Source organism: Pogona vitticeps, chromosome 1, assembly GCF_051106095.1.
Source record: "Pogona vitticeps strain Pit_001003342236 chromosome 1, PviZW2.1, whole genome shotgun sequence".
Lineage (NCBI taxonomy): Eukaryota > Metazoa > Chordata > Lepidosauria > Squamata > Agamidae > Pogona > Pogona vitticeps.
This window is the reverse complement of record NC_135783.1, coordinates 31,997,020-32,010,283: the sequence shown is the minus strand read 5'-3', so window position 1 is coordinate 32,010,283 and position 13,264 is coordinate 31,997,020. Positions and strand designations below refer to the sequence as shown.

The following is a 13,264-nucleotide window of genomic DNA, read 5'->3' as shown; positions in this document are numbered from 1 at the left end:
CTTCAAAGCACAATCAGACTTGCAAATGAAGCCTACATTTACCTTCTCACATCCAATAGTAATACAAAGCCATACTCATTTTCAAAATTCAGAGTGCGGCAAGCTCTGTCTAGGACAATCAGATGTCCTGATCACCTCAGGGAGGTTCATCTCTTAAAACATAATAACTGTATTGTCTAGTTTGGACCCTAAAATGTCACCATATGTGCAAACAAATGTTGTTGTTCTTGTTCTTAGGTACCATCAAATCACCTTCAACTCATGGTGACCCTATGAGTCTCCTAAATTTCCTGTCCTAATATAGACTGCTTTTTTAAATAAATAAATAAATAAATAAATAAATAAATAAATAAATAAAATTTCTTGCAAGATTTTAATCAAAAGACAACTACTTTGGGGCAAAAAAAGTTTCTTGTTTCAAAATTAAGACAGGTTCATGGAGGGATGTAAAGTTTCTATTGTTCTATATCCTTATGGCCACAGTGTTGTAAAACTGTAAAAATGGAAAATAAAGTTTTTTTTTAAAAAAGAAATCCACTCAGCTCACAACCTATCCACGGCTGCTCAGTGGCCTGAATAAAAAGGTCTTCCAAATGTTTCAAATGGCACCGTTCACACATGCAACTGACCTGCTTTTGTTTTGTTTTCTTGCCTGTCATGGATAAGTGTTCTAATAAAGAACCACTGGAGTAGAGCCAATTGTGAAGTAATTCTAGGAAAAAGAAAGCTGGAAAAAGAAACATTCCAGTGAATGATGGGACTCTGCTAATTGTAACAGGATGAATCTATATCTTACTCACTTTAAGTCGAATCATGTAAACCTGAGATATTCTTTAACATGTGAACAGCCCTTAAGACTGAGATGGGGATATTCGTATTCACCTAAAGAGGGTGCAGCCCCCAGGACTGGGCCGTCCACTTGCGCATCTTGTCGCAGTGCCGTTCCTGCTCATCCTGCCAATGGCACCTGGAGCTCTGCTCTGTTCCTGCTCAGCTGATCACTCCAGGCAGGCGACAGGAGAATGAGACTCCGTGTACGACTGCTGAGTGGCCAGCAGAGTGGGAAGAGAACAGCGCTCTGGGCACCATGGGCAGGAATAGTATCAATGGCCCTGTGTTAAGATGCGTGAGTGGATGGTCCAGTCCTAGGGGCTGGCCTTTCATTAGGTCCAACTCAGAGTATATTTGAAGCAAAGAAAATTAGACCTCATTAGGTCTACCCAGGGTATATATAAAGCAAAGAAAATTTCTGATATCAAAGCTATATCTGTCTAAATCTTCCACCAGCATAGTCCATGGAGGGTTATGCTTGTTGGACCAGAAATATTGCAAAAGCATATCAGAAAGGAGGTATTAATTGGGTTTTACACATTAAAATCTGTCTGTCTCACGCAGTGTTGTCAAGCCCAGCTCTCTGGGCTTCAGGCAGGGCACTCTCATTTTGCTTTCTACAAGCGAAAACCTCATGTTGGCAATGAATTCTTCTTAGGCAGGCATTTTCATATCTTGCTGTGTGTACATAGCCTCGAATGATCAGAGCCTGGAGATGCCTGATATTCCTTTACATTTTCCCTGCTAAGAAATAACAGGCCTGACTTGCTTACCTTCTCAAAGCAGGTTTGATCAGAGGTGTTCTGGGTAATATGGTGATATACGCAGTAGTTTATTTAAAAGTACTCAGAAAAGGAAAATAGGTGTTATTCTTCAAGATCTTGTAGCATTCTGGGCCTCATCTTAATTTAGTGTTCCAGATCACTCTTCTTGTATCTAGAAACCCACCTGATCACTAGAAGAGGGTTCCCGAGGCCTGCTTCTATTCCCCTGCCCAAGCAACAAACTACTCCCATCGTCCTGAATTTGGTAATCCTAAACAATGTACAACCATTGAATCCATGGAATCCATGGAATTCAATCCACTGTGCCTGCTCTTCATTCCATATAACTACCACAGACAGGGAGAGGAATTGCATTCCTCAAGACTCCCCACAGATATGTATTTTAAGATGTGTCAGTTGTTTTAAGCCATCTTTCATATGCAAACAGAAACATGCATTGGACTGTTCCATTCATTCATTTCCTCCCCCCCCCCCGTCCACTCCAAAGTCCAGCAGAATATGAGGGGGGGGGACCCTCCACTGGGATCTGCTCCAGTCTAAAACTTGACTCCCTTAAAGTCTTCTTATGTGACACTGGACGTTCTTTGCTGGTGTGATGATGAAAAATCATTTTATCCTGTAACATTTTGTGTCTTTTTCTGTCATTCTGTGTTTGTTTTTTATGCTCTCTGGGGACTCTCTTTTATTGGTAGCTTTGATCCTTCAAGAGGCTATGTGAGCACAGCAAGATTTGGTATCTTCTGCCTATCAAGAGCTCATTGCCAACATGGGGTTTAAGCTTGTAAACAGCAAAGTGAAACCTGCTAGCGTTGTGCTTAGAATAGCAACAATAGTCTGAAGGACAGGATTTGGTTTTGTGGCTCTCATAATGCTGCTTTACTGGCCAAGACCATCAAAATTAAAATACTTTAAAACTCCGGAAACAATTTAAAGATTCCCATAAGGTGGTGAGAACAGTGCATGAGAGAGAATTTAAATGCCTTCTTTGAGATTTCTTGTTTCAAGTGGCAGTTATCGTGCACTGAGTTGTTCTAGTTCAAGGTGGGATTGTGTGTGTGCGTGTGCGTTTTCTCTTAGAAAGTTAGCAATGAATAAGACTGAAAAATGAGTCCAAAACCAAGATTTTATAAAAAAGAAAATAAGGAAAAATGGGTTGGACTGTACAGCTCAATAAGACATCAATAGACTGCTGCAATGGGAGCAAGGTAGAGCAAAATGATTAAGAGGCATTAAAAAATAGATTAGTAAGGCTGGAGAGAATGGGCTGAAATGAATTACATGAAATAGAAAGGCATTATTGAAGGAAGTGTTTCCAAGGCTGACCCAAGGAAGATGGAATCATAAGGAATAAGGCCCTGGCTCATGAAAATTAATTGTCACGTCACAAGGATAATTTTCAAGGAAATGTGTTAAAAATGGGCCCGAATACACTTTCTCTGCATAATTTACCATTCCCAGCAGTTCATCAATGCTTTTCTGTACAGGACCAGTTATATGTCATTTAGCCTAAACGAAGATACAGAATTCCGGAAAAGAACAATCATCTGAAATGTTTGCTTTAGATTTAAAGAGAGTGAGCGAGCGAGCAAGCACATTTTTTTTTTTTTAGTTTTGGAGAAGTAATTCTGCCACCATAGAACCAGTTTCATCGATGTCTATGTCTTTATGTGTCAGGTGTATCTTGATGAAAGTAATTTGGATAGTCATGAGACAGAAGGCGAGAGGGATGCCCCACTCGCTGGAGAGCCATCCCTCCCCCCACAACAAGAATAAGGAGGAGAGTCCCCAGCCAGAACCAGAACCTGCGGCAGAAGCTCAGTATGGGACAGAAATAAGGGAGTTGACTGAGAACTTGCAGGGTGTGACAATGAGAGAGGTCCAGGAGGAAAAGGCAAGAAAAGAGAGGGAAAAAAGGGTGGAGTTTGAGGCAGGAACAGGGGAGGTAAAAAGGAAAGAGAGTCCATTGCCAGCAGGCTGGGAATGGGTGTGGATGGAAGACTCCTGGACAGGATGCTGGGAGAGGCTGAGAGTGCCTAATGAGGAGGCGGATTACAGAAAAAGAAGGAAGATTCTCCCCCAGACCCTCTTATTGGAGAGAAGCCAAGGCGAGAAAGTAGAGAAAGAGGTTGAGAGAAGAGAATGAAAGAGCAGAGAAAATGGAGAAAAAGGCTAGAATGGAGAATAAGAAAGATGAGGAAGAAGTACAACAGGGAGGATCCTGGGAGGATCGAGACCCCGAGAGACGAACCCTGTGGAATGGCAATCGGGATGACGAGACTGTGCCCTTGCTGGAAGGTTTGACGGGGCAGACCGTGAGAGACTGGGTCCCTCCTGATTTACTGGTACCATCGAACAATAGTTATGGCAACCCATTCCTGTTTGAAGATTGGAGACCCCTTCCGGACCCCTCAGCAGAAGGAGAAAAGACTCATAATCATCTGACAGACATTTGTTTATTGTTAAATGCACCAATAAATCTTTCACCTGTTTTGAAGCAACAATACTCTACTGATTTCTGTGAACCAGTAGAGGACCCTAAAGTCCAACCCTCACAATAGTACAATCTAGAATAGAAATGTGATCCTTTGCATGGTTACTTCAAAGTAAGCGCAGCTGGATTCACGGGAACTTGTCTGTTTTAGCCAATATTTTGCATATCTAGAGTTGAATAAGCCCCATTGACCTGACGAGACTTTTGAGGGTATAAAGGTGCAGCTTTAATTAATCCATTAATCTTAATTTAGATGAATGGAGTATATATTAAATGTCTTTTCATTTGATTCATTGGGACCAGGGAGTGCTTTCTTGCCAAGAGTGGCCAGAAACATGTCCGCCAGTTCTGCAGTGACATGCTTCAAGCTGAATCACTAAGAGCCACTCGTCAAAGTCTTTCTTATGACAGTGGAACCTTTCCTTTTGATAGAATGTAGAGGGAGATGGGAAAAGTCCATGCCATTCCCTTCACTCTTGTGGCAACATCATTTACAAACGTGCATAGCAGGACTGCATTGCAACACACTTGCTGGGGAGCAAATTGTTGTTTGCATCGTTGTGTTGTAAACGTCCCTGAGAGTGTTCCAAGCACTATGGAGCAGTACATAAGTCGAAACGATGACAACATGATGGAAGAGATGTCTACGCTTCACACATGAAAATTGGGTTTAAACATAATAAGCACAGCTCTTGTTATGTTTTTATGACTGTGATTAATTTGGGTTAAAGAAGATGCACCTTTCATATTATGTGTGCAGGAGTACTTTATTAATACTACTCAAGTTCAGAGTTTGAGCCCTCATTCAAATTAAACACTGTCATTTTCCATCGGTGGCCTGTTTTCCCTTTGCAACACTGAATCCCTTCAGCGCTGAACTTTCACCTTACTTTCCTTGAATCACTGTTCTCTCCTTTCCCTTCTGAGCTATTCTTAATTATTATTGCTTATAATTCAGCCACTCCTTTGTACTCTCTTTTCGTCTCAGGGATTGGATTGTGTATCCTCAAAGCTTTTGGTATCCTCAGCTGGTGCCTTCTTTTTTATATGACTGCATATTAATGGGGTTGAACCAGAAGTCCCACATGCTATGCCCATGTAAATGGAAATTATTGGGAACTGGTAGAGAACTACTTTATATTTCTTTCCGACAGTTGCATTTTCTCCCTCCTGATTGCTGGAAATAGAAGCGCTAGAGCAGAACAAGGAAAGAGATCAACAGAGATCAATGACAGTGTTTAATTTGATGAAGTTCAGAGCTTGGGAAGTTACTTTTAAAAAGTCATTGATGATGTAACTTTTCATAAATGTTAAAGAGAAACTAAGTTACTTGTTGAGTTACTTGTTATGTTATTTAATATTACCATTATTGAAATCATCATTGTCCATTACTTGTAAAAAAAATCTCAGAATTCTGCCAAAAGCCCTAGTTTTAGCCTGCAAAATTAATCAGAAAAATAATGAGTAGATAGAATCCTAGAATCATAGAATAATTGAGTTGGAAGGGGCCTATAAGTTCCTGTTCAATGCTGTTGTTGTCATGTGCTGTCAAGTTGCTTCTGACTTATGGCAACCCTATCAGGATTTTCAAAGTGTGTGTTTCACATGCGGTTTACCATTTCTATCCCTGGGTGAGGTATCATAGCTGAGCAGAATTTGAAACTGAGTTTTATTCCAACACGGCATCCACTTTACCAAAATGACTCATGAATCAATGCTACATGTTATTTAAAAAGGAGTGCTATGCTTTCGTTACCTATAAAAGTAGTACAATGAGTAGAATCCTGTTGGCAACCATCGGGCAAGCTTGTTTTCTGTAGCTCTGAGGACAGAACTCAAAGAAACAAATTCAAATTACAAGGAAGAACATTTTAGCTCTGCTATGGGGAGAACTTTCTGACAGGAAGAACTGCTTGACAATAGGATGGAGAATCTCAAAATAAAAGTGTCCTCACCTTCATTGGAGTTTTCAAAGCAGATGTTAGTTACTATCAAAGATGCTTTAGCTGTGGATGTCCTGCTTGGTCAGGAGATTGGACTTGAAGTCGCTTCCAGCTCTACCATTGTATGTCTAGCATCCTATGCTCCTTGTTTCTCCAAAATGCCCTGTAAACCTTGCAAATATGTGAATTCTCGAGGTGATTTTCCTTCTTGTCCTGGATGTTATATATAAGAGGATGACAAAAAGGAGATATGTGTTCAGATGGTCAAAACCAATGAACTTCTTTTGCATGTTTAGGGCCAAATGTTTGCATTAATTTTAAAACAAAAGTGTTTTCACAGCAGTCCTGGTGTCCAACAGTTAGAATTGGTGAGTGTTTATTGAAGCCACACCAGAGCAGGGGCCCAATGCTATCTACCCCCATTGTCTCCTTGTTCTGCTCTTTTCTGTTACTTCTTTCCATTCACTGACTTTTCCCAAGGGTGTAAAACAATGACAAGAACATGCAAAAGAAAATGCAGAACCATTTTGTGTTTTTTTTGTTTCGGTTGTTAAGTAAAATCTGGAGTGCTCTTTGAATACGAGACTTCCAGGGGACAGATGTAAACTGTTAAGGGCCAAATTGGACTTTCAGTTTGATGTTTTCAAGGTTTGCAGAATAGAGTGACGCAGCTCAGTTCTCTTGGCTTTCTCCTTCTGGGCAATGGTGTGAGCAGAGCTGAAAGTGATGACGAGAAAGAGGAATCCACTTTGGACATCCAGCCCTAGAGCCACATTAAACCTGGAGGTGCCATAACTTGAAAGCCGGCTTGCATTTTTGTCGTTCTGTATGCCTTCTGATTGTTTAACCTTCCCCATGCCTAAGTAACTGAGATCATTTCACTATGCTTGCCACAGCCAATCGGCTGAGCAGGAGGGCTGGAGATGTGCTGCATGTGGGGATGACTTTTCTCATCTGCCTCCTTCCTCATTTTGTCAAGACTATTGACAGACAATTGACACAATGGCTACCCAGTGTGTTATAGTGGCTAGAGTAACAGACTAGAACTCAGGAGGCCTAGGTTTCAGACATGGAAACTGAGTGGGAAAGTGATTCTTAAATACCTCACTTACCTTGAGAGCCCCATTAGAATCACTATAAGTTGGTTCTGACTTGAAGGAACAACAACATTGGCAGACTAGCAAACAGGTGTCTGAGAAAGTATTTGATGGATTGTGGCACTGGAGAAGACAGCATTGTAAGGAGAACCACCCTTATGCTTTGTTGATCCAGTCCAGATTAGATTCCTAAGCGGAAGTTGTGCTGGAGGAGCTTATGCACTGTCTTCCCTAATGAAATGGCAGTGGCATCTGTGGAATGAGTATGGCAGTGACACGGACCTGCAACACTTGGGGTGGCCCTCAGAGAAGACATCTGAGAGCCACCCGTATGTTAGTTCTATGCAGACAGGTTAAAATTTATCTCAACCCCAAGTGCCTGTCCTTCCTTAAGTGAGGCTAATGAGTTTGTGTTACTAATATTTTTAGAGCAATTGTCCCCAACCTTGGGCCTCCAGATGTTCTTGGACTACAACTCCCAGAAGCCTTCACCACCACCTCTCTTGGCCAGGATTTCTGGGAGTTGAAATCTAAGAATATCTGGAGGCCCAAGATTGGGGACCACTGTTTTAGAGGGTTGGGTTTTTTAAATGTGACTTGACTAATTAATTATTATATGCTGTCAAGACGTGTCTGAATTATGGCAGCCCTTGCCAGGATTTCCTAGGTATGAAGAACTCAGTAGCAGTTGCCAGTCCCCTCTTCTGGCGGTGTTCCTTGTCCAAAGCTACCATGGGCCAGCTCTTCTCCAGGAAGGCACATTGAGGAATTGAATTCCCAACCCCTGGTACTCCATCTTAATGAGCTACCCAGCCAGCTGGCACATAAACTGCGGAGCCCTGCTTTGTCCCTCTTTTCACCTGAAGATTTTTTTTTTAACCTGTCAACCTACCCACGTTGCTAATGTGGGTCTATTGGAAGCAGTGATGGGGGGGAGGGGGAAGAGGAGACACATTTATCATTCTACAACATTTTTCTTTTTCTATCTCTCCAGATGGGAGGCCACTGTAATTGTAAGAGACATGTGTCTGGCCGACAGTGCAATCAATGCCAGGAAGGATTCTACAATCTTCAACAGTCAGATCCTGATGGCTGTAGCTCCTGTAACTGTAATACCTCTGGGACAGTCAATGGAGGTATTACCTGTCACCCAAATTCAGGCCAGTGCAAATGCAAGGAAAATGTTATCGGTAGGTGCAAGGAACAAATCTCAGCTAGATTTATTTCTTTCCTCTAGCAGTAGAACACTTGATGCCAGAACTTCTTAAAAACAGCAGGTCAGATGTCATCTTTTTGATGAGAAATTATGCAAATCTCATTTAATGACACATAACTGTGTACTTAATAATACTACTAAATCTCTTCTTCAGAATTTCCTATATTTATTGGATACAGCAACACCTTCCACTTCATATATTCTATCACAATAATAAAAGATAGAACTAATGTAATTTGCTTACTGCTGCTGCCAAAGGTTTCTTTCAGGAAAATAAGGCTCTTTCATGAGTTTATAAACTTAATGAGTTCTAAGCAAATGGTTGATCTGTCAGTTTTCTTAACAGACCAAAATAAATGGATTTTTCCTCCTCAAAAATATTCTGCGCTACAGAGTCCTTCGTGATAAATCTTTTCATTTTTTTCTGTTATTATTCTTTGAACTGCTCCTGTGAAATGCAAAATGTCAACATAATTCTACAGATCTTATACATTGCTAGGGTTAGTTATCAAGGGCCACATAATTTTAATTTTGTAATTCAATGCCAAGTTGATTATAACAAACTACTACCTTCAGTGTTATTTATCATTTTTTTAACAAGACACACTTTTTTTTGTTTGCTGTTCCCAAAGGTATTTTCCAGAAATTAGATTTGATTATAGCAATTTATTACTTCCAACATATTTGAGGAGAGCCACATCTATGTAAGGACAAAATTTATCAAATACCCAGAGTATACAGGGCATATAATGCATTTTGAAATGTTGATATATGAGAATATTATGCAAGGAGAATTTTTTGATCAAACGAATTCTGATTGGTAACTGTACATGGCCCGACATGCAGTATAGGTGTGCTATATTACACATACATACATACACACACACAAAATTTTCCCCAAGAAAAAGGAATTTCTGCTTAAACGGTCTCTCTGCCCACACATACACACAGAGGGAGAGGAAGAGAGAGATAGAGAACATATATGGAAAAATCCTATAGACAACCAATGTTAGTTTACAGACTAAAGTGATATGTTTTATATTACGCTGTGATATTCCATCATGTAAGTTGGAGTTGCGTTTTTCATTGATTCTAATAAAAAAAACCCTAAAAGGTTTTAAAAAGCAAGCAAGCAAAAAACAATAATAGAATTTTACTTTTATGGGCAGGATATATGCATATAATCTCTCATCAACTCAAACATCATTTACTCGGAATAATTTCAAACATCATTATTTATATTTAATGGACAGAAGGTATAAGTGAAATGTAGAGATTTTCCCAGTTTTGGGAGGAGGGAGGATGCATATCCTTCTGCTAATCCCAACAGCAGTAGAGCCATTCACTCCATGGGCTTTGTGTAACTGCTGATTTATCAGGGATGAGGACTGGCAAGTTGCGAGTTGCTGTCAAGTTGGACCTAATGTTAATGCAAAGATCAGTAAGTATACAATTTTTTTTTAAAAAAACGCCACTCTGAGAAATGGAAAACAAAAGTGGTACTAACAATCCAATCAAAGCAGTAATGCATAGCAATCTATCTAAACATCACACACAGGTAGCTGGTTACTGAGGGAAGGCTTGCCTGAAGACAAAGGTCTTTACCTGCTTACAGAAGTATAGCAAAGATAGGGCCAGTCTGGCTTCCTGTGGGAGGGGGTTCCAAAGTCTAGATGCAGCAACAGAGAAGGCCTTCTCCTGTGTTGTCATCAGATGCACCTGTGAAGGAGGTGGGACCGAGAGAAAGGCCTCTCCTGATGATTTTAACACCTGAGCTGGCTCATAATGGGAAATATGATCTTTTAGATAGCTTGGGCCCAGGCCATTTAGGGCTTTATATTAAAACTAGGGACGTGGTGGCGCTGTGGGCTAAACCCGCAGAAGCCTGTGCTGCAGGGTCAGAAGACCAGCAGTCGTAAGATCGAATCCATGCGACAGAGTGAGCTCCTGTCGCTTGTCCCAGCTCCCGCCAACCTAGCAGTTCGAAAGCATGCAAATGCGAGTAGATAAATAGGTACCATCTCGGTGGGAAGGTAAACAGCATTCCGTGTCTAAATCACACTGGCCATGTGACCACGGAAAGATTGTCTTCGGACAAAACGCTGGCTCTATGGCTTGGGAACGGGGATGAGCACCGCCCCCTAGAGTCGAACACGACTGGACAAAAAAATTGTCAAGGGGAACCTTTACCTTTACCTTTATTAAAACTAGCACTTTGAATTGTGTCTGGAAACTGACCAGCAGCCAGTGGAGCTTCTGCATTGGGAGGTTATGGGATCCCTGTAACCAGCCCCAGTGAGTAATCTGGCTGCTGCATTTTGGACCCCTTGAAGTTTCATGACCCCATAGGCAGTCCCACATAGAGCACATTACAGTAATCCAGATGGGATGTAACTAAAGGATGTACGACAGTGGCCAGATCAGATATCTCAAGAAATGGATGCAGCTGGCACACTAGTTTTAATAGTGCAAATGCACTTGTGGCCACCACCGAAACCTGTACAGCAGACACCTTCACAAATAAAAAAGAAAGGTGTGTGTGTGTGTGTGTGTGTGTGTGTGTGTGTGTGTGTGTGTGTGTGTGTGTGTGTGTGTGTGTGTGTGTGTGTGTGTGTGTGTGTGTGTGTGTGTGTGTGTGTGTGGTTCTGCTGAATCATTTTTCCCTTGCAGCTATCTTGCTACCCTTCCACATTGTTCAGAAGGTCCTCCAACCCTGTGGAACTGATTGGGGTGGAATTCAGGGTTCTGCAAGAGGAAAGGTGCATTACTTTAAATTGTTTCCTTCTGTTAGCAGAGGTATCAATGTCTCTTGGCAAGGAGAGCTGGGTTTGACTGGATTATATCCAAGCAAAATGAGTCATCTTTTTTGCAGCTGTTTTGTAGCCTGTCCAAATATATTAAAGTATTTGTTTGAATAGTGGAAGAAAACATGAACATGAGAAAAATAATCTGATTTGGATTAGGAATTGTACTCAGTGTCATCAACTACTGCTTAACCTCCAGTGTGCAGGCAAAGCTCTCACCAATCTTGTTCCCTTGTTCCCTTGCTTCCTTCTTTTCTTTCTTCACCTCAGTGGCATCCATGGAATTTACTCCATGTCCAGCTCCCAATCTTCCATGAATTGATCTTGCATTACTTGGGCCCTTTTGCCCAACCGTCAGTCACCCTTTGATCCTGTTAAATCAAAGCAGCTTCTCTGGATTTTTAACTTCTGAGGTACCAAAACCAAATCAGGCACTTTAGATCCTTGGGTTCTCCTTCTGGGGCTGGGAAATACTCCGTTCTGAAACTCTGGACAACCATTGTTATTGTATGTTCCTGTAGATCCATCCTATGCATATGATGACATGAACCACAATCCATAAAAGCTCATACCACATGTTAATCTTTAAAGGACCACAATCCTCTTCACTGTTTTAATCAAAACAGACTGCTATGGGAATCTGTCCTTGATTTCATTTACAAGATGTGTATTGTTGTCCCTTTCCCTTTTTAAAAAAACTATTGAAATATAAATCTATTTAAGCTAATGAACTGCACAGTCCAGGGAGTAATAATATAGGAGTGGGCAATATACAGCCTTCAGACCTTTCCTCCACTCCCCTTTCAGTATTCTACATCCACTGCCGTTCCCACTGCTCTACTGCTACATTTCTACCATGTCACTGAATTTTGGTGGTGTAGTCATGGCAACAAAAAAAAACCAGTTTTTTTTTAAAAAAAACACTTAAGGTATTCAAGGTTAATCACCTTGTTTTTAAGGTGGACCATTCCTGAAAAAAGAGTACTGGAAGACCAGCCGACCTTAAGAACATTACTTATCTTATTGTACAATGTTGTCGCTGTCGCATGCTGTCGAGTCACCTTTGACTTATGGTGACCCTAAGAATGAGAGAGAGCCAAGATGTCCTGTCCTCAACAGCTTTGCTCTTGTTAACTGAAGCCTGTGGCTTCCTTTAGGGCGTGAATCCATCTCATATTTAGTTTTCCTCTTTTCCTGCTGTCTTCAACCTTTTTTCAACATTGTTGTCTTTTCCAGATAATCTTGCCTTCTCTTCATGTGTCCAAATTATGACAGCTGCAGTTTCATCATTTTTGCCTTCAGAGATAGGTTGAACTTGATTTGCTCTGGGACCCATATATTTGTCTTCCTGGCAGTCCAGTGTATCAACAAAGATCTCCTCCAGCACCATATTTCAAATGAATCATTTTCCCCCAGTCAGCTTTCTATCCTTTCTGACTTTCATACCCATACATGGTTACTGAAAATACAAAAGTGTGGATGATCTTGGTCTCCAGTGACACATCCTCACAATTGATAATTTTTTCTAATTCTTTTATTGCTGACCTTCCTGATCTCAGTCTTTTTCTGGTTTATTGGCTCTTCCTTCATTCAATCATCAATCCATTTGGACTGATGACTGAACTAAGATATACAAAATGTTAACAATTTCCAATTCTTCATTGTCAACATTAAAGTTGTGTAGTTCTTTGGTAGTCATGATTTTCCCCCTCTTCATGTTCAGCTTCAGTCATGCGTTAACACATTTCTTTACTTTCTCCAAATGTTCTTTCAAGTCATTGCTGCATTCAGTGTCATATGCATGTCTGAAACTATTGATGTTCCACCAATTTTCACTCATTTTCTAGCTGAATTTAGTCTGGTTTTCCATATGGTATGTTCTGTGTTCAAACTGATCAGAAGAGAGGATAAAATGCACCCTTGTGTGACTCCTTTGCCTATAGGAAGCCACCTATAGGAAATATTTGCAATAAGATCTCAAGTGCCTCTTTCCTTTTTGAATCCAGTTTGAGCATCAGGCATTTCTTGCTCCATACAAGGTAAAAGAAATTACTCTTGGCCAACATAAATAAAATTAGGATAAACATTTTTAAAAAT

At 40.8% G+C, this 13,264-nt stretch overlaps 1 protein-coding gene across 1 annotated transcript in view; it reads left to right on the top strand.

Moving 5' to 3' along the window:
* The window catches only part of USH2A (usherin), a 559,229-nt gene that overhangs the window by 34,837 nt on the left and 511,128 nt on the right, over window positions 1-13,264 (top strand). Inside the window, exon 10 of the mRNA XM_078392221.1 lies at window positions 8,142-8,337. Within this exon, the coding sequence (XP_078248347.1) occupies window positions 8,142-8,337 (196 nt within the window). The remainder of the gene's footprint in view (window positions 1-8,141; window positions 8,338-13,264) is intronic.